The 20,972-nt window shown below is 48.9% G+C and overlaps 1 protein-coding gene across 1 annotated transcript in view; it reads left to right on the forward strand.

Annotated features, from left to right (window-relative positions):
• The window catches only part of TRRAP (transformation/transcription domain associated protein), a 467,034-nt gene that overhangs the window by 1,418 nt on the left and 444,644 nt on the right, over positions 1-20,972 (forward strand). Inside the window, exons 2-10 of the mRNA XM_075319755.1 lie at positions 11,661-11,821; positions 12,179-12,228; positions 12,875-12,985; positions 13,697-13,801; positions 13,879-13,962; positions 15,241-15,297; positions 17,326-17,451; positions 18,073-18,150; positions 19,935-20,023. Coding sequence (XP_075175870.1) covers positions 11,722-11,821; positions 12,179-12,228; positions 12,875-12,985; positions 13,697-13,801; positions 13,879-13,962; positions 15,241-15,297; positions 17,326-17,451; positions 18,073-18,150; positions 19,935-20,023 — 800 coding nt within the window. The 5' untranslated portion in view covers positions 11,661-11,721. The remainder of the gene's footprint in view (positions 1-11,660; positions 11,822-12,178; positions 12,229-12,874; positions 12,986-13,696; positions 13,802-13,878; positions 13,963-15,240; positions 15,298-17,325; positions 17,452-18,072; positions 18,151-19,934; positions 20,024-20,972) is intronic.

Genomic DNA, 20,972 nt, shown 5'->3' on the forward strand with positions numbered 1-20,972 from the left:
CCTCAGCGCCATGGCCCGCTTGGCTCCACCCACTCCGCACTCCGCCCCCCGCACACATTTTCGGCGGCCGAACGATCAGCTGATCGACCGGCCACCGGCATGTGAGAGCTCTCAGCTGAGCGCCCGGCCGCCGGCATGTGAGAGCTCTCAGCTGAGCGCCCGGCCGCCGGCATGTGAGAGCTCTCAGCTGAGCGCCCGGCCGCCGGCATGTGAGAGCTCTCAGCTGAGCGCCCGGCCGCCGGCATGTGAGAGCTCTCAGCTGAGCGCCCGGCCGCCGGCATGTGAGAGCTCTCAACTGAGCGCCCGGCCGCCGGCATGTGAGAGCTCTCAGCTGAGCGCCCGGCCGCCGGCATGTGAGAGCTCTCAGCTGAGCGCCCGGCCGCCGGCATGTGAGAGCTCTCAGCTGAGCGCCCGGCCGCCGGCATGTGAGAGCTCTCAACTGAGCGCCCGGCCGCCGGCATGTGAGAGCTCTCAGCTGAGCGCCCGGCCGCCGGCATGTGAGAGCTCTCAGCTGAGCGCCCGGCCGCCGGCATGTGAGAGCTCTCAGCTGAGCGCCCGGCCGCCGGCATGTGAGAGCTCTCAGCTGAGCGCCCGGCCGCCGGCATGTGAGAGCTCTCAACTGAGCGCCCGGCCGCCGGCATGTGAGAGCTCTCAGCTGAGCGCCCGGCCGCCGGCATGTGAGAGCTCTCAGCTGAGCGCCCGGCCGCCGGCATGTGAGAGCTCTCAGCTGAGCGCCCGGCCGCCGGCATGTGAGAGCTCTCAGCTGAGCGCCCGGCCGCCGGCATGTGAGAGCTCTCAGCTGAGCGCCCGGCCGCCGGCATGTGAGAGCTCTCAACTGAGCGCCCGGCCGCCGGCATGTGAGAGCTCTCAGCTGAGCGCCCGGCCGCCGGCATGTGAGAGCTCTCAGCTGAGCGCCCGGCCGCCGGCATGTGAGAGCTCTCAGCTGAGCGCCCGGCCGCCGGCATGTGAGAGCTCTCAGCTGAGCACCCGGCCGCCGGCATGTGAGAGCTCTCAGCTGATCGTTCACAATAGTCTGCTGCCGGTAAAACTGTAAAGAAGAAGAAAAAAAAAAAAGCTTTCCGTTGTTTTGCACGATCCGTTGCGTTGAACGGCATCTGTTGCATTGCGTTGTGTGACGGATGCAACGGATGCGTTGCATATAATGGCACAACGGATGCCGTTCAACGCAAGTGTGAAACTAGCCTCATCCATGCTAACATCCATGCCGCCTGATTCCTGGGCAGCGCTAGGCTGGGCTTGGACAGCTCATGTGAGAGACTATTATTTAATGGCCATGATGACTTGATGGGCGCACTCTCTGTAGGAAGAGCGATCTTGTTCAGCCTAGATAGGTCCACTAGGGTCTTCTCCGTTGTTTATCGGATGTATTATGCTAGTGACACTGATCAGATCAGAGTATTGGCTTACTGTGATCCGGATCTTCTCACATATAAGAATCCGAGCACAGGGGCAGAGAGGGCAGGGAGCTGCCATTCTCCATTGTCTCTGCTTATATATGACTGTACTGGGATGACATCTGAGTGTGTTCCGATGTTTGCCGTCACCCTTAGACTTTCATGGGTGCACGCCGTCCAAAATACGCTGCCAATTGGGCTGGCTGGCGCTGGCCCATAGTAGCACTCAATCCAATGCTATATCTGATAAAGCATAGGATGTGTGCACTTGTGTGAGCGAGCCCTATATCAGAGCTTGGCTGGGTGATTGCAGTCAGGTCTGTAGTACTCTCAGATGCTGCTGCTTTTCAGAGAAAACAGTGTGACTCCGCCCCCACTTCAGTTGATTGACAGATCTCTCCCTATATACTCCCATGAGTGACCTGTTAATCTCCGGGCAGCCAGAGCCCAATTCTGCAGGAATCGAATGACTTGTTCCCTTTAAACATGGCGCTCCGAGTAGGTGGTGCACTAGTAGAGCCCTACCTCTTATAGTAGTAGATCTGAAGAACAAGGCCCGCCGTGCTAAGATTGAGGTGATATTTATTACCAATCCAATACGCATATTAATTGTAAATACTGTACAACGTTTCGGTCAATAACTTGGTCCTTCTTCAGGTACACAAATTGCCTTTTAGGAGAGGCTTGTCTTCAGGCTCCTTTTCTGAACGTAATCCATGTATCTGAAGAAGATCAAATTTATTGACCCAAACGATGTATTTACAATTTACATGTGTACTGGATTGCTAATAAATATCGCCTCAATCTGACTTCGGAGCGCCTAGTTCTTCAGATCCCCTTTAAACAAGTGGCCGCCAGTGGCTGGGAGTTGTCGTATCACATCTGCCTCTAAGCGGCGTGCCATAAAATAGAAAAACGTGAACGGAGCTTCTTTTCGATCCTCGGTGTACCTTTTATAATTCTGATTTCACTCTGTGCAATGTATAGGGGGGAAAACTGCAGCAAATCTGAATTGAAATCGCGTAGATTTTGAGGCTGATTTCGGTGCAGATTTGGCGTACTTTTGCAGCAAAATTGGTGTTTGGAATTTTTTTTTTGTCTATAACTATACCCTGAAGAGTTTAACAAAGTCCCCTGTCTGTAACACGACTGTCATACAGATTTTTGTTTTATGTCTTATGGTTCTCCTGGTTGGGACTTGGGTCATTATAGACCTTTTTGGTGATCTGAGATCGGTTTAGTAGACCTATTTGAGCTGTATTTTTGGTCAGAATGCTGTTTGTGCCCTCGGCAGACATCACATGGATCCAATAATAACCAATATACCAGTGTGTACCAATGATTTTTCAAACCGTCCATGGTCCATATGGAGAAAAAATGGGGCTTTGTAAATCCATGCACCATTACCCCATTCAGTTGTATGGAATGGATTCTTCAGTCCCAGAAATTTCTGCAACAGATCTTCCAACACGAGGTACATGCCCATATATGGACAGTTAAAGGGGCTGTCCATCACCGCTCACTTCCGCTTCTGGACTGGTTCTGTATTCTGATATTTGTTGTGTGCATGCTTTCTTGCACCTTGGTGCAGATGTGAAGTCCTCAGCACCTCCTCCAGATGCCATGTTGGGGGCGACCCTCTGAGATATGCATGAAATACCAATAATTGTGTGTGTAAAGGGGCTTCATGGTTTAATTCACAGCTAGACACATCCGAGAAGTCAATTATTGGCTGCCTGAATAGTTGCATTGTTTCTTTTTACTGATTTGACTGCCCTCTGGGTGATGCTTAAAGGGAATCTGTCGCCCCCTTTGATCATTTTAAGCTCTTACTATGGGCATACAGGTAATATGATGGTGAAAGTCGTCTTACCTGTATGCCTCATAGTAGATGCCTTGATCCACAAATATTACTTTGGATCACTGTATGCAAATTAGCCTACCAGGCGACTTGGCGCTGTGCCTTGGCGACTTGGCGCTGTGCCTTGGCGACTGGGCGCTGTGGCGACTGGGCGTTGGCGACTTGGCAGTTGCTTCCCTGTAAGAAACTCCCGTCTCTGTTCTGCATTATCCTTCCTGTCACCTCCTCTCAGTGTCAATCACAGCTGTCAAATCCCGCGCATGCGCAGTAGAGTGTTCTTTAGTTCAGCCTGCATTCATTCACCTCCCATTGAATGTACTGCTCATGCGCTGGTGAGTCAGCTCCACTTCAATTAACAGTGCGATGTTCTACGTTGTCCTCCCGACTTCCTGTCTGTAGGCGAGCGAGCAGGCAGGTAGACACACACACACACACACACACACACACACACACACACACACACACACACACACACACACACACACACACACACACACACACACACACACACACACACACACACACGTGATTTTGCAGGCAGGAAGTCGGGCGGACAACTTAGAACATCGCACCGATAACAGAGGTGGAACTGACTCCCCTGCGCATGCGCAGTAGATTCAGTAGTGGGTGAATGAACGCAGGCTGATAACACTACTGCGCGGGATTTGCCAGCTGTGATGCTGAGAGGAGGTGACAGGAAGGATAATGCGGCATGGAGGCGGGGATTTCTTACAGGGAGGCAAGTAGCCGAAGCACAACGCCCAGTCATCTAATTTGCATATAGCGATCTAAAGTAATATTTGTGGAACTAGGCATTTATGAGGCACACACTTTCACCATCCTATTACCTGTATGCCCATAGTAATAGCTTAACCCCTTAACGACTGCGGGCAGTAAAGTTACGTCCTAGCGGTCAGTGTTAATCCCCACTGGCTGATTTGTACAGCTGATGTGTGCCCGGCAGGCACGAGTGGAATCACTATCCACCTGTACCTGTTAACCCCTTAAATGGCGCTGTCAAAACGTGACGCGGTATAGGTTTACTCACCGGCCTCCACTGGAAGTCACATGACCGATGGTTGTCACGGTAGCACAGGGTCATGTGAAGACTCCTGTAGCTCACATAACTCAGGTCCTGTAACCAGCAGCCGATAAATGCAGAAGAGATGAGCATTTCTCCCGATCTGAGCGGTGGTGCTCCATACAAGAGAAAAGAATAAGCGATCAGACTGCTGATCCTTATAGTTCCCTAGAGGGACTAGTAAAGTAAAAAAAAAAGACGTAAAAGTTCAAATCACCCCCCTTTCGCTCCATTGAAAATTAAAGGGTTAAAAAAAGAAAAAATATACACACATTTGGTATCGCCGTGTTCAGAAACACCCGATCTATCAAAATAAAAAATCAATCTGATTGGTAAACGGTGAAGCGGCAAAAAAATTAAAACTCCTTAATTACGCTATTTGGTCACCGCAATTTTTGCGGAAAATGCAATAACAGGCAATCAAAACGTAGCATCTGCGCAAGACTGGTGCCATTAAAAATGTCAGCTCGAGACACAAAAAATAAGCCGTCACTAAGCCATAGATCCCGAAAAATGAGAACGCAACGGGTCATGGAACATGGCGCAAAATGTGCGCCACTTCTTTTTGGACAAACTTCTGATTTTTTTTTTTAACCCCTTAGATAAAAGTAAACCTATACATGTTTGGGGTCTATGAACTCGCACCGACACATCAGTTTTACCATATACACGGTGAATAAAATATTTCAAAACAATCGTGCAATTGCACTTTTTTTTTTTGCAAATTTTCCACATTTGGAACTTTTTTTTGCTGGTTTCCAGTACACTATATGGTAAAACCCATGGTTTCATATAAAAGTACAGCTTGTGCCGCAAAAAACAAGCCCTCATATGGCAAGATTGACGGAAAAATAAAAAAAAAAAGTTACGGCTCTCGGAAGAAGGGTGGCGAAAAAACCCCAAAAAACGGAGAAGGGGTTAAGGCTATGTGCCCACGAGACTAAGTAGCTGTGGATTTTTCTGCATCAAAATCCGCAGCTTTCCGGCAAAATCAGCAGGTGCGGATTTGCCGCGGATTTTGATGCGGATTTTGCGAATTATTTTTTTTTTTTTCAATTTTAAAGGCAAAATCCGGATGAAAATCCGCAACAATAATTGACATGCTGCAGATTTTTCTGCACGAAAATCTGCACGATTTCCGCTGCGGAAAAATCCGCAGCGTGGACACAGCATTTCCAAAATGTCATAGAAATGGCTGGGGAGTAGCTGTGCTGCAGATTTTCGGGAAATCCGCAGTTTTTCCACAAGAAATCCGCAGCAAAATCCGCTCATTTTCCGCAGCGTGGGCACATAGCCTAAAAGCATCAGAGGGTGACAGATTCTCTTTAAAGGGAATCTGTTACTGAGTTTTTGCTCCCCCCCCCCCCATCTGAGAGCAGGATAACGTAGAGACAGAGATCTGGAGTGTGACATCCATTTTTCTCATATGCAAAAAGAAAAAAAAAAAGAAAAATCCTACATTTTAGGCTATGTGCGCACAGTGCGTTTTTCGCGGCGTTTTTGCGAGTTTTTCAGGTGCGTTTTTGGCCTCAAAACTGCATGACTTTGCTTCCCCAGCAAAGTCTGAGTTTTCATTTTTGCTGTCCGCACACAACTTTTTTTTTAAGCTGCGTTTTTGAGCTTGAAAAAAAAATGGACATGTCAATTCTTTCCTGCGTTTTTCTGCGTTTTCCCCTTATGCAATGCATTGGAAAAACGCAGCAAAACGCAGAGATCCAAAACGCAACAAAACGCAGCCAAAAACGCACCAAATCGCGGTAAAAACGCATGTTTTTCGACGCGGGTGCGTTTTTGTGCGGTTTTAGCGGCCAAAAACGCAGCGTCAAAAAAACGCAGCGTGTGCACATAGCCTAAGGCTACATGCGCACGGTGCTTTTTTTCCTGCTTTTTTGCTGCTTTTTTGGCTGCAGTTTTGTTGTCAGAACTTTCTGACATTTGACTTCCCAGCAAAGTCTTAGAAGTCAGATTTGTCATGCGCACGTTGCAGTTTATTTGTCAGCGTTTTATTTGTCAAAGGTTTGTGACAAATAAAATGCAGCATGTTCATTATTTCTGCGTTTTTGTCAACATTTGTCACAAAAATGCAGCAAAAACGCAGGGTGTGAAAAACGCACCGAAAAAGCAGCAAAAACGCACCTAAAATTCCATGCGTTTTTTGTGACATTTCCAGGCTCTCTGACAAGGTGCAGTTTTGGCTGCATTTTGGCTGCAGTTTGTGAACACAAAAAGATGCAGCGTGCACATGTAGTCTGACAAGGTGCAGTTTTGGCTGCAGTTTGTGAACACAAAAAGATGCAGCATGCGCATGTAGGCTACGGCTACATGCGCACGCTGCATCTTTTTGTGTTCACAAACTGCAGCCAAAACTGCACCTTGTCAGAGAGAGCCTGGAAATGTCACAAAAAACGCATGTAATTTTTGGTGCGTTTTTCACACCTTGCGTTTTTGCTGCGTTTTTGTGACAAATGTTGACAAAAACGCAGGAAGAATGAACATGCTGCATTTTATTTGTCACAAACCTTTGACAAATAAAACGCTGACAAATAAACTGCAACGTGCGCATGACAAATCTGACTTCTCATAGACTTTGCTGGGAAGTCAAATGTCAAAGTTCTGACAACAAAACTGCAGCCAAAAAAGCAGGAAAAAAAGCAGCGTGCGCATGTAGCCTAGGCTATGTCCACACAGGGCGTTATTGGTGTTTTTTTTTTTTTTTAATTTTTTGTGGTGTTTTTGCTGTGTAATTTGTCTACAGTACATGTTAAAATAAAATTAATTTAATTCACCAAAAAGCAGCAGAAACACAAAAAGGCTGTGCGCAGTGTGTTTTTTTGCGGCGTTTTTGCGAGTTTTTTGGGTACGTGATGCGTTTTTGGTCTCGAATTTGCATGACTTTGCTTCCCCATTAGCTGCGTTTTTGAGCTGGAAAAAAAAAATCATGTCAATTCTTTTCTGCGTTTTCCACCAATGCAATGCATTGGAAAAAGGCAGCAAAACGCACCGAAATGCGGTAAAAACACATGCGGTTTTTTCCTGTGCGTTTTTGCGACTTTGTGCTTCTTTTTTTTTTTGCAGCCAAAAATGCAGCGTAAAAAAAAAACCCGCTCAGTGCGCGCATAGCCAAAGGCTACATGCGGACGCTGTTTTTTTTGCCCTGTATTTTGGTGCAGTTTGGTTGTCAACAAGTTCTGAGTTTTGACTTCCCAGCAGTTTACTTGTCAAAACTGTCTGACAAAAAAAGAAGCAGCGTGTTCATTCTTTTTGCGGGTTTTGTCACCCATGGAAATCAATGAGGGGATGAAAAACGCAAGGTACCAAAATTTGGTGCGTTTTGCGTGCGTTGTACTTGCGTTTTTGTGCTGCAATGTAGCAGCGATATCTCACAATCTACAGCCAAAGGACCTGTGTTGCTACCAGAGTCGCTGTATTGCCCCAGCCTTAACTGAACAACCCCTTTAAGTGTTTTTCTGGTGATTAGTTTCTAAAAGCACAGTCCTATTCTTCATATTCTCTATTGTTGTCATGGTAAACATGGGGGTCATCTCTTCTGACTGACTTGCCATTTTTACCAGTTTGATAGAAACCCACAGGTGTTCAAAAATCATGTGTAGGCCTAAACCTGCCAGTGTAATCCATGGCAACCAATCATATTCAAGCTCTTATTCTTTTTAAGCAGGTTGGAAAATGTAAGCTGTGACCTGATTGGTTGCTATGGGTAACTGCTGCTGCACTGCTTTGCGTACGAGGCCTACCTCGCAGTTGTTAATTGTAGGTCGTCATAAGATGTAATGGTGATTGTGCCGTGTATATTGGTGGTATAATTTACTTCACAAATAACTCCCTGAACTCCGGTCTCTTTGCCAAAAGGCTGTGAAAAATAAAAAAACAAAATATTTCGGCAGAATGGGGGCTAAGCTTAATAAAAAGTGACTTTGTTTTTACAAGAATTGTCCGACTATACCCATCTAATGAGATGGAATAACCCTTGAAGGTGTTATGCATTTAAGAAAAACATGGCTGCTTTCTTCCCAAAACAGCGCCACCTCTGTCCAAAGATTGTTGGTGGTATTCACTTTAATGGAGTTCAGCTGCAATACCAGACAAACCCTGTGTACAGGTGTGGCGCTGTTTTTGGTAGAAAGAAGCCATGTATTTCTAATATTGAACAACCACTTTAGGCCCTGTGCGCACTAGAATTTCTCAAGAAATTTTTTGCAGAAAGAATTTTCTTGAGAAAAATACGCAGTGTGCGCACAGCTCCCCCCCCCCATAGGTTTTGCTGGGGAATGTCTGCAGAAAGGTTACAACCATTTTCTCAAGAAATTTGTGCAGCAAAAACGCAAAAATAACGCTGGTAAAAACGCAGTGTGCGCACAGGGCCTGAAGCCTTTGGGTATCTTTATATGTCTAATTTGGCCGTGTGAATTGTAAAGTCTTAGGCTGGATTCACTCGATTCACACGACCGTATGGCATCCGATGCATGCTACTGACCCTCGGCTCCCGCTGTGCTGTGAGCGTGAGCCTAGTGTCATGCCACTGTGATCTGATCTTGCTATCTGATCACAGCTGCGGAGGAGAGGGAGAGATTAATCTCCCCATCTCCTCCATTGTTAGCTGATGCGATTATTGCACTGCACTCCGATGTCATCCGTGTGCAATCCGATGTTTCACTCGCACCCATAGACTTGTATGGGTGCGAGTGACACGTCTCTCGCTGACAATCACAGCATACTGCAACTTTTCGCTCATCCAAAATAGAGAAAAAAGCTGACCATCTGCTCTTCCTCATTTGACGAACATTGGTCCGAGTTTCCTCGCATTGCACTCGTCCGAGTCAAACGCTCGTGTGAGCGTACTATTAACCCATTAGTGGCATCCATGTGCGGCTGTTGTGTGCACTTACTGTATGGTGTGTGCTTAGCAGCTCGCTTCATACAATTCAAATGGTGGCTGTGCTATACAGCTGGCACCTGAGAGTAAAGCTGGGTTCACACATAGCGACAGCGACAACGACGTCGCTGTTACGTCACCATTTTCTGTGACGCAACAGCGACCTTGTAAGTCGCTGGTATGATCGCTGCTTAGCTGTCAAACACAGCAGATGCAGCAGCGATCATAACGACACGTGTCGCTGTGCTACATGTGCACAGAGCAGGGAGCCGCGCACACTGTTTAGCGCTGGCTCCCTGCACTCCTAGCTACAGTACACATCGGGTTAATTACCCAATGTGTACTGCAGCTACATCTGCAGAGAGCCGTTCACACTGCTTAGCGCTGGCTCCCTGCACTCCTAGCTACAGTACACATCGGGTTAATTACCCAATGTGTACTGCAGCTACATCTGCAGAGAGCCGCTCACACTGCTTAGTGCTGGCTTCCTGCACTCCTAGCTACAGTACACATCGGGTTAATTACCCAATGTGTACTGCAGCTACATCTGCAGAGAGCCGCTCACACTGCTTAGTGCTGGCTTCCTGCACTCCTAGCTACAGTACACATCGGGTTAATTACCCGATGTGTACTGCAGCTACATGTGCTGGGAGCCGGCACTGGCAGCGAGGGAGGACGCTGGTAACGAAGGTAAATATCGGGTAACCAGGGAAAGGTCTTCCCTTGGTTACCCGATGTTTACCCTGGTTACAGCTTACCGCAGCTGCCAGATGCCGGATCCTGCTCCCTGCTCGCTTCATTTCGTCGCTCTCTCGCTGTCACACACAGCGATGTGTGCGTCACAGCGGGAGAGCGACGACCAAAAAATGAAGCTGGACATTCAGCAACGAGCGGCGACCTCACAGCAGGAGCCAGGTAGTTGCTGGATGTCACACACAGCGACAGCGACGGGACGTCGCTGCAACGTCACAGAAAATGGTGACGTAGCAGCGACGTCGTTGTCGTCGTGGCTGTGTGTGACACCACCCTAATTGTTTAAATGCACAGATGCCGCAATAAGGAGATTAGGGGCAGAGAAGGAGTTGCCTCCAATGTTTATTAAACCCTGATTGCAGGGGTGTCGATGGTTGTAATGGCAGCTGGGGGCCTAACGGAGACCCCCATATCTGCCATGTTACGATTCCTATGAGGCCTGTGGCTAAAATCTTAAAAGTAAAAAAATGACCATTTCTTATTGCTGCTTGGGTACGGTAATTATTCAAATTAATGAAATATTAAAACACGTGTGTAAAAATGCAAAGTTCTTGTAAAAATGATTAACTTTTTAGGAATCCTATTTTTAATTCTATTGCGTATTGCTAGTTGTCTAGGTTACCGTCTGTCTATGCTGTGTACCAGCAGTGGTCGGTCTCCTAGGCAACCTATATTATTCTCTGAAGCCATCCGGATGGCTGAATTTAGCCAGCGTTCGTGCTCCTGCGCCTCCCTGATGCTTCTGATTTGCAGCGTGGCCGAGCGCACAATTTGGTACAATGGCACAACTATGGTCACTGGGCTGAACTGTCCTCTTTATGAGCGCAGCACTCCCAGGAAGCAAAAAAAAAAAAAATGAAGGCTTTACATGGTTGTGTTGGTGGGATTGTTAAAGGGGTTGTCCAGTTTGGCAAGTTTGCAGTCACTTTAACTACAGAGTTGTGAATCTTCCCATCGCGTGCACTGTGCGCCGCAAGGATTTTTCGCGGTCAGAGCTGGGAACTGCAGTCATGTGGTGTTGACGCGAGTATGCGATATGTATACTCCCGGGCCATGTTCCGACTAGATTAGTGCTGCCATGCTCAATGCAAATGCCCATCTATTCGGATTTTGGCCAGGAGTATACATATCGCATACTCGCGGCCATGTGACTGCCGTTCCCGTAAGATCTTTGCAGCGCACAGTACAGATTCACAAGTCTGCTATTACATGGTGACTGCCATCTTGTCATTTTAGACCCCTTTAGAAAGGTTATGAGAAAAATTAATTGTTTTATTATTTTTGGGATGGGGAAGATGTTCTGTAATAATAAAACACGCAGCCTCAAGGACGTACCTTCTATTCTACACTCTGACCGCTGCAGCCAGTCACTGGTCTTGTGCCGTACAGTGCTGAGGCTGTGTATTAGGTGGGGGGGGACTTGGAATCGTGGGGGGGGGGGGGGTGTTTTGTACCCTGCTATGGTACATATGGAGCTTTTTTTTTTTTTGCATTGATTTTGTCTGTGCAGTGATTATAATATGAGAGCGTGTGGTCGGACATCTGAATTACAGATGCAAAATGCACGGATGTTGGAAAAATAAAGTTTATAGCGTAATGTTTTTCTGCATTTCTATCCTGTTGATGCTTTCTAATCGCGCATTTCATCTCGTCTGATAGGTGGGATGATTCGGCTATTCTACCTGGTTTGCTGAAAAGAACAAAAAAAAGAAAAGAAAAAATGGCGTTTGTCCCTCCGTCGGGGCCCACCGTGGTGGACCAGACAACGCTCATGAAGAAATACCTCCAGTTTGTGGCTGCCCTTACAGATGTCAACACGCGTACGTGTCCAAAAGTAGCCGGTGATATTGCTCCTTCTCCCACCGTAGGGACCGTAGTGCCGAGGGGATAAGCTCCGTCACATAGTCAGGATTTGCCTATGGCGGCTCTGATGTGTATTTATTAGAGGATCTGCGGGGAGAGTCCAAGACTCACTTTTAGATTTTATTTTACGGATGTGCCGGCCGGTCAGCATTGTTAGGGAAAATGTCGTTAGTAGGTAGCAAAATCTGAAAATTGGGGATCCTCTGCTCTGTCGTCACTCCAAGGGAAGGTGCTCATGTACAGGAGATGTATTAGAGGTCGCCCGTGGTTAATTCTTTTCTTAATTTTTCCTTTTTTAATCCGTAATGTTTTAGCCGATGAGACGAAGCTGAAAATGATGCAGGAGGTCAGCGAAAACTTTGAGGTAGGTGACGCTCCTAGGGCACTTTGATCTTTTGAAGCTTGTATCTGACCACAGACCTCACCTATTCCACCACCGTATATGTTTTCCTCTGACGTGTTGCTTTGCTACTTTTTTGGAAACCGCCTTCAAAATGGCAGTGACTTTGCGTTGTGCTGCTGGGCGCTCCTGCGTTGTGCTGCTGGGAGCTCCTGCGTTGTGCTGCTGGGCGCTCCTGCGTTGTGGCGCTGCTGGTGCGCTCCTGCGTTGTGGCGCTGCTGGTGCGCTCCTGCGTTGTGGCGCTGCTGGTGCGCTCCTGCGTTGTGGCGCTGCTGGTGCGCTCCTGCGTTGTGGCGCTGCTGGTGTGCTCCTGCGTTGTGGCGCTGCTGGTGCGCTCCTGCGTTGTGGCGCTGCTGGTGCGCTCCTGCGTTGTGGCGCTGCTGGTGCGCTCCTGCGTTGTGGCGCTGCTGGTGCGCTCCTGCGTTGTGGCGCTGCTGGTGCGCTCCTGCGTTGTGGCGCTGCTGGTGCGCTCCTGCGTTGTGGCGCTGCTGGTGCGCTCCTGCGTTGTGGCGCTGCTGGTGCGCTCCTGCGTTGTGGCGCTGCTGGTGCGCTCCTGCGTTGTAGTAGTGCTGTGTGTATATGTTTTGATTTCTTTTTTCTATCTTTTTAGAACGTCACCACTTCGGCGCAATATTCCACGTTCCTGGAACACATAATCCCAAGGTTTCTAACTTTCCTTCAAGACGGGGAAGTTCAGTTCCTCCAGGAGAAGCCAGCACAGGTAAACGTAGTATCAGGCACCACCGCTGACCTATAGCCAGGTGGAGATTGTGGGACAGAACAGGTTCATATTCATGGCTGAGCATCGCATGTACCTGAATAGAATTGCAAAATGATGAAAGCATCAGTCTTGAGCCCAAAAGATGTGATCTGTTTGTTGGGTTGTATGAGTAGGGTATGTATGTATATATGTATGTAGCGTGCATGCGTGTGTGTATGTATATATGTATGTAGCGCGCATGTGTGTGTGTGTATTTATATATGTATGTAGCTTGTATGTAACGTGTGTGTTTATATACTCACATTGGGCCATGAGAGTAAAACTGATAAGATCTGACTATGGGAATGATGACATTATCAGGCTTGAGCCTCCTGGATGTGATACCTGCGTGATTTAGTGCGCGTGTGTGGATGTCTGTACCTCACATCGGGCGCTGAGAGTAAAACTGATAAGATCTGATTGCATACGCTGTTCTTTTCCATTGGTGACACCCAGCTGCCATCTTTGACCCCTTAGTGGCCGGTTATGGAAGTATTGGGGGTATATGCACAAGCATGGGGATCCAACCTTGTCCCCATTGGTCTTGGCCATATATTATTACAAAGCAGCCTGATTATACCTGTAGCAATTTTTAGCTGCTCAAAATCGTTTTCTGATTATTTTATTGATTTTAGAAGGGAATATTTCCATTGTTTTCTATTTTTCTTCCAGCAATTGCGTAAGCTCGTCCTAGAAATCATCCACCGGATCCCCACCAATGAACACCTGCGGCCGCACACCAAGAATATCCTGTCCGTCATGTTCCGCTTCCTGGAGGTAGAGCGCGGCGGTGACGTCTCCGTGTGACCTGGTGCTCAGTACGTGATGTGACATAATGTATCTGTTACTTCCAGACCGAGAACGAGGAGAACGTCCTGATCTGCTTAAGAATCATCATCGAGCTACACAAGCAGTTCCGACCGCCGATCACTCAGGAGGTACCTTGCTTTTCCGTATTGTTCATTCCTGTAAAGGTCATTGTTTTAAATTGGTGGTCCGGGACCTCAAATTTATGTGAAACTACAACTTCCAGCATGCATTGCAGCTGGAAAGCTACAAATAGCAGACAACTCTTTTTACATCGTTCTGGAAGTTCTGTATTTTTCAGATAAGACGCACTTTGCCTCCCAAAGATATGGGAGGAAAATGAGGGGTGCATCTTATAATCTGAATGTAGTGTACCAGGAAGTGGTGGAGAAAGGTAGCAAAAGGCAGGGGCAATGCTGGGGGCTGCCATGCTGGGAAATGCAGGCTGCTTGGCTTGGGGCCTGCTGGGCTTGGGGCCTGCCGGGCTTGGGGCCTGCCGGGCTTGGGGCCTGCCGGGCTTGGGGCCTGCCGGGCTTGGGGCCTGCCGGGCCTGGGGCCTGCCGGGCCTGGGGCCTGCCGGGCCTGGGGCCGCCGGGCTTGGGGCCTGGGGGCCGCCGGGCTTGGGGCCTGGGGGCCGCCGGGCTTGGGGCCTGGGGGCCGCCGGGCTTGGGGCTTGCAGTGCTTGGGACTGCTGTTCTGCGGGCGATGAGGCAGGGGCCATCCTGAAAATGTTGGCGGTGCGGGGTTCAAATAATGGTGCCGTCAAAGTCAGCACATGTGGAGATGGAGCTCTTGGCTCTTTCTCATCTGCGCATGCTCCGCCTCCAGCCCATTGATCTCCGAGCAGTGGACTTATGGAAAATGGCGCCCCGAAGTGGCGCGTGCGCAGGTGAGATCTCAGCTTGTCATTGAGCTGAACACTCAATCTGCGCATGCGCCTATCCTAGGCACCATTATTTGAAGCCTGCACCTCTCAGTTTTTGGATGTCTCCTACCTCACAGCACCCGCTGCACCGTCCACAGCATCGCCCCTCTCCATCCCTGCGTCCTGTGACCCACCGGATTATAAGATGGACCTTTTTGTTTTCTACATTTGGGGTGCATCTTATAATCCATCGTGTCTTATAAACCGAAAAATACGGTATATTGCCTTTTTGGTTATAAAAGGCTTAGAAATCCTTGGCTACTTTTTGTTAAACAATAGCGCCACCCTTGTCTCCAGGCTGAATGTGTATTGCAGCTTGGTCCCACTCATTTCAATGAAGCTGAGCTGTCGTATCGGGCTGAACACATGGACAGGTGTGCTGCTGTTCATAGAAGAAGGCGGCCATGTTTTTAAGCAGATTGCATTAATAAGATGACTTTCTTACTGAAATATGGATGATTAATTTTGTTTTTATTTGCTGCAGATTCATCACTTCCTTGACTTTGTGAGACAGATTTATAAAGAGCTTCCTAAGGTTGTGGTGAGTGATTTTACTTTTTTTTTTGTAAACTTAAAGGGGTTGTCCACTACTTTTTCATTGACGGTGTATTCTTAGGATCGGTCATCAATATCTGATCGACCAGAGTCCGACACCCCACATCCCCACTAATCAACTGTTGTCAGTCCCGGCAGCAGCAGACAGTCGGAAATGCTCAGTTCTGGTTAAGCACCATCTTCTGATAGTGGCCGTGGGCGGGTACTGCACATCCACCTCTTATTCTAATCAATAGGATGTGCCGTACCCGGCCATGATCAGAAGACAGTGCAGTGCCAGAACCGAGCATTGCTGATTGTCTGCTGCCGCCACTGGGGCCGAGAGCGACTGGTCGAAGGTGGTGTGTGGTGTTGGATCCCGGCCGATCAGACATTGATGACCTATCCTAAGGAGAGACCATATAAAAGTAGTGGACACCCCCTTTAATAAGTTCTTTAAAGTGACATATGGCAGAAAGCGTAAGGCCTAAGCCACACGGCATGAAAATCGGAGCGAGTGGGATGCGATAAAACATCACATTCCACTCGGACCAATATTAGCCTGTGTGTCAGCACCCATGAGCGATTATTTTCTCAGCTCTAATCGGACCGAGAAAACAATCGCAGCATGCTGCGGGTGTACTGCGATCCCCTTTCTCTCGCACCCATTCAAGTCTATGAGGCGAGAGAAAAAAATCACACTGCACTCACAGTACATCTGTGTGCCGCGAGTGCAGGGCGAGAATGGCAGTAGCCGGCTACGGAGGAGAGAGGGAGATAAATGCCTCCCTCCTCTCCTGCTCATGAGCTGGCCCGCCCCCCCCCCCCCTCCTCTCCTCATGAGCTGGCCCGCCCCCCCCCTCCTCTCCTCATGAGCTGGCCCGCCCCCCCATCCTCTCCCCTCATGAGCTGGCCCGCCCCCGCCCTCCTCAGCGCCGGTGTACTGCAAGTGTAGAGGGAGGATGGCAATAGCTGGCTATGGAGGAGAGAGGGAGATAAATGCCTCCCTCCTCTCCTCCTCATGAGCTGGCCCCGCCCCCCCCTCCTCTCCTCATGAGCTGGCCCGCCCCCCCCCCCCTCCCCTCTCCTCAAGAGCTGGCCCGCCCCCGCCCTCCTCAGTGCCGGTGTACTGCAAGTGTAGAGCGAGGATGGCAATAGCCGGCTACGGAGGAGAGAGGGAGATAAATCTCCCCCCCTCCTCTCCTCATCATGAGCTGGGCTGCCCCCCCCCCCCTCCTCTCCTCATCATGAGCTGGGCTGCCCCCCCCCTCCTCCTCTCCTCATGAGCTGGCCCGCCCCGCCCCCCCTCTCCCCTCATGAGCTGGCCCGCCCCCGCCCTCCTCAGCGCCGCCCCGCCCTCAGCGCCGGCCCTCCCCCTGCAGCTGTGGTCCCATCGGACCTCAGTCGTAGTGACAATCGCATGACACTTTTCTCCTGCTGTGCTGCCAGCGTGAGCCGAGTGTCATGCGAGGATCGCAGTAGTCTCCCGTGTGGCCCCGGCCTTAGAGGTGTTGTCCACCTTTGCAGCAATTTATTTTTTTCCTTAAATGTATGTATGCAGGGTTATAAATTATTATTGAAACTAGGTTTCTTTAAAATGTTGTCTCGGAGACAGACTAAGAACTATTCAGTTGGAAACGTGTCCTCTCGTTCCTTGCTCTGAGCCATGTCTGGACTTTTTTAATATGCTTTAATAAATTTTCATGTTTTAATATAATTTCCTCGACTCTGTTGTTGGAATTCCTGGACGTTTTCCCTTTACATTAATGTCTTCCCTGGATCTGCTCAGTTCACTTACTATTTTACACAGCTTTTTTATGGAAAAATTAAGTAGCGACCTCCTCCATTGCTTGCTGAAGGGTATAGTGTTGTCTTCTCGGGCACTGTGTTGGGGCATCGGAAGGTCCGGGCTTGCGGTTAGGCTATTCGAATAGACACTTAGCCAAATCTTTACCGAAAATTTCAACATGCAGATTAGACGAATATTAACTCTTGGATTCATATTAATAATGTGTCATTGCTTCTTTAATCCCAGAATCGATACTTTGAGAATCCTCCAGTCATCCCAGAAAACACCGTACCTTCTCCAGAAATGGTTGGCATGATTTCCACCATTGTGGTCAAAGTCAATCCAGAGAGAGACGACAGTGAGACTAGGACGGTAAGCATGGCCGCCTGCGGGGACGTCCTCTGCTTCCCAATGAGCATTATCTGCAGGAAAGAATAGCGTGAAAATTGGGCACTGTTAGATGTCTGGTTGGCAGAACCGTAAGTGTGAGATGTGAGGGCCACACGCTGACCGCGCATTGCAAAATCTTTTTCTTTGGTGAGCGTTAAAGGGGCTGTCCACTACTTTTACATTGATGGCCTATCCTTAGGATGGGACATCAATGTCTGATTGGCACCTTGCACCTCCACTGTTTGTGCTGGTGGCCGGTAGTGCTTAGTTTCGGATCTGCCCTGCCTTTTGATAGCGACTGCGACCGGGTACTGCACATCCACCTCCTTTTAATGTGAATGGGAGGCGGATGTGCAGTACCGGTCGCGACCACAATCCGAAGACGGAGCAGCTCCGGAGCTGAGCATTTTCCGGCTGCCGGCGGCGGCACCAAGAACACCGGATCAGCGAGGGTGACGGACCCCGGCCGATCAGACATTGATGATCTATGCTAAGGACAGGTCATCAATAGAAAAGTAGTGGCCAACCTCTTTAATATATTCTCTGCTTTTCCGTATACCGTCACTCATTATGTAAACAATGGCTGTATGTTTCTTCTTGCAGCATACCATCATCCCCAAGGGCTCGCTCTCCCTAAAGGTGCTGGCCGAGCTGCCAATAATAGTCGTTCTAATGTACCAGGTAAGACCCATTCTCCTAGGACTGAGAGCAGGATAAGATTTATTCATTTATATAGCGCTATTAATTCCACAGCACTTTACATACAATGGCAACACTGTCCCCATTGGGGCTCACAATCTAAATTCCCAGTAATCAGTATGTTTTTGGCGTGTGTGAGGAAACCGGAGACCCCGGAGGAAAGCCACGCAAACACGGGGAGAACATACAAACTCCCTGCAGATGGTGTCCTTGGTGGGAATGGAACCCAGGACCCCAGCGCTGCAAGACTACAGTGCTAACCACTGAGCCGCCATACAGTGTTAACCACTAAGCCGCCATACAGTGTTAACCACTGAGCCGCCATACAGTGTTAACCACTGAGCCACCATACAGTGTTAACCACTGAGCCTCCATGCCGCCCCACGATTCATAGTTAATTAAGTTAATGTTTACGGGAAACGATTCTAACACAACAGCAAAACTGTGTCTTTATAATGGTGGTGTCAAAATGATCCAATTTGTTCTCCATGATGGCTGATTCGCAGGCGACTGATTGGTTGCAGAACTTTCTGCTCCTGAATATTATACATCAGAATGTAGTTTTTTCTGCAAACTCCATTCAGATGGATAGGACAGTACAGAAAATCTGGCCCCTGAGAATACGAGTGTCCTATATAGTTACAAAGAAACCTTGGAAATCCAGCTTCCATTACATTAAAGGCCACTTTACACGCTGCAATATCGTGACCGATATAGCGTGGGTACCCGCCCCCATCGGTTGTGCGACACAGGCAAATCGCTGCCCGTGGCGCACAACATCGCGGGGACCCGTCACACATACCTGCCCTGTGATGTCGCTGTGACCGGTGAACCGCCTCCTTTCTAAGGGGGAGGTTCGTTCAGCGTCACAGCAGCGTCACTGAACTGCCGCCCAATAGAAGCGGAGGGGCGGAGATGAGCGAGACGAACATCCCGCCCACCTCCTTTCTTCCACATTGCTGTGGGGAGGCAGGTAAGGAGAGCTTCCTCGTTCCTGCAGTGTCACATGGAGCGATGTGTGCTGCCGCAGGAACGAAGAACTACATCATTACTGCAGCAGCAACGATATTCGTGAATGGACCCCCCCATGTCACCGATGAGCGATTTTGCATGTTTTTGTAACGATGCAAAATCGCTCATAGGTGTCACACGCAACGGCATCGCTAAAGCAATCGGATGTGCGTCACAAATTCCGTGACCCCAACGAGATCGCTTGAGCGATGTCGCAGCGTGTAAAGCGGCCTTTAGGCTCAAAGTGGGGTTCAATGTCAGACCCCCACTGATATTAAAGGGGCTGTCTGCTACTTTTACATTGATGGCCCAGCCTTAGGATAGGTCATCAATGTCTGATCGGCCGGGGTACAACACCCAGCACCCACGCTGATCAGCTCTTCCCAGTGCCAATGGTCGGAAATGCTCAGTTCCAAAGCCACCCCTTCTGATTGCAGCTGTACCCTGGCACTGCACATCCACCTCCCATTCAAATCAATAGGAGATGGATGTGCAGTACCCGGCTGCAGCCACTATGTCCTGCTACAGCAGTCTGCATCGGGAACAGCTGCTCAGTGGGGGTGCCGGGTGTTGGACCCCGGCCGATCAGATATTGATGACCTATCCTTAGGAGAGGCCATCAATGTAAAAGTAATTTAACCTCTTTAATATGATAGGACTTTGCAATATGAGTTGGGGGAGGGGGAAGCCCCTTGTAACCATTTTAGTGTAGAATATGCCTTGATTTGAAATCGTTTTCATTTTTTTTCCTGCAGCTCTACAAGTTAAACATTCACAACATGGTGTCTGAATTTGTCCCATTGATCATGAACACCATCGTCACCCAGGTTTCTGCCAGCGCCAGGTACATCTGACCGTTTTGATGTTGATCTGCCATTGAGTGATCTCCGTAAAGTTGCATGGATATGACCGTGTGTGGCCAGACACAGCTCACTGACAGATTGATGGGTTTCCATTCTGAGGATATTAAGGGCTTCTCCTTAGTGTATTGGCTTCTTCACACTATGGCTGTTCTTTCACGCCTCCGATGTTGGATCACATTGCACACGCTGGCCGCAGCTTTCCCGATCCGAGCGTGGCGGCTTCATATATTTCTCTGACGCTATCACTCAATTCGGGAGACGCGGTCAATCCGTGCATTGCAATTCAATATCGGACCGAATTGCCTGTACCTATGAAGAAGCCCTTAGGTTGCATCTATTAGAGAGGTGGTTACCTGCCCCTTTCAGTATATGTGGATCTGACCCTTATCTCCTCTCCTTTCCTCTCCTTTTCTCTCCTTTCCTTTCCTCTCCTTTCCTTTCCTCTCCTCTCCTCTCCTTTCCTTTCCTTAGCTTTCCTTTCCTTTCCTCTCCTCTCCTCTCCTCTCCTTTCCTCTCCTCTCCTTTCCTTTCCTTTCCTTTCCTCTCCTCTCCTCTCCTCTCCTTTCCTCTCCTTTCCTTTCCTCTCCTCTCCTCTCCTCTCCTTTCCTCTCCTCTCCTCTCCTCTCCTTTCCTCTCCTTTCCTCTCCTTTCCTCTCCTCTACTCTCCTTTCCTCTCCTCTCCTTTCCTTTCCTCTCCTCTCCTTTCCTTTCCTCTCCTCTCCTTTCCTCTCCTCTCCTTTCCTTTCCTCTCCTCTCCTTTCCTTTCCTCTCCTCTCCTTTCCTTTCCTCTCCTCTCCTTTCCTCTCCTCTCCTTTCCTTTCCTTTCCTCTCCTTTCCTTTCCTCTCCTCTCCTCTCCTTTCCTCTCCTCACCTTTCCTTTCCTCTCCTTTCCGCTCCACTCCTCACCTTTCCTTTCCTCTCCTCTCCTCT

This window comes from Anomaloglossus baeobatrachus, chromosome 7 (assembly GCF_048569485.1).
Source record: "Anomaloglossus baeobatrachus isolate aAnoBae1 chromosome 7, aAnoBae1.hap1, whole genome shotgun sequence".
In the NCBI taxonomy this organism is placed as follows: domain Eukaryota; kingdom Metazoa; phylum Chordata; class Amphibia; order Anura; family Aromobatidae; genus Anomaloglossus; species Anomaloglossus baeobatrachus.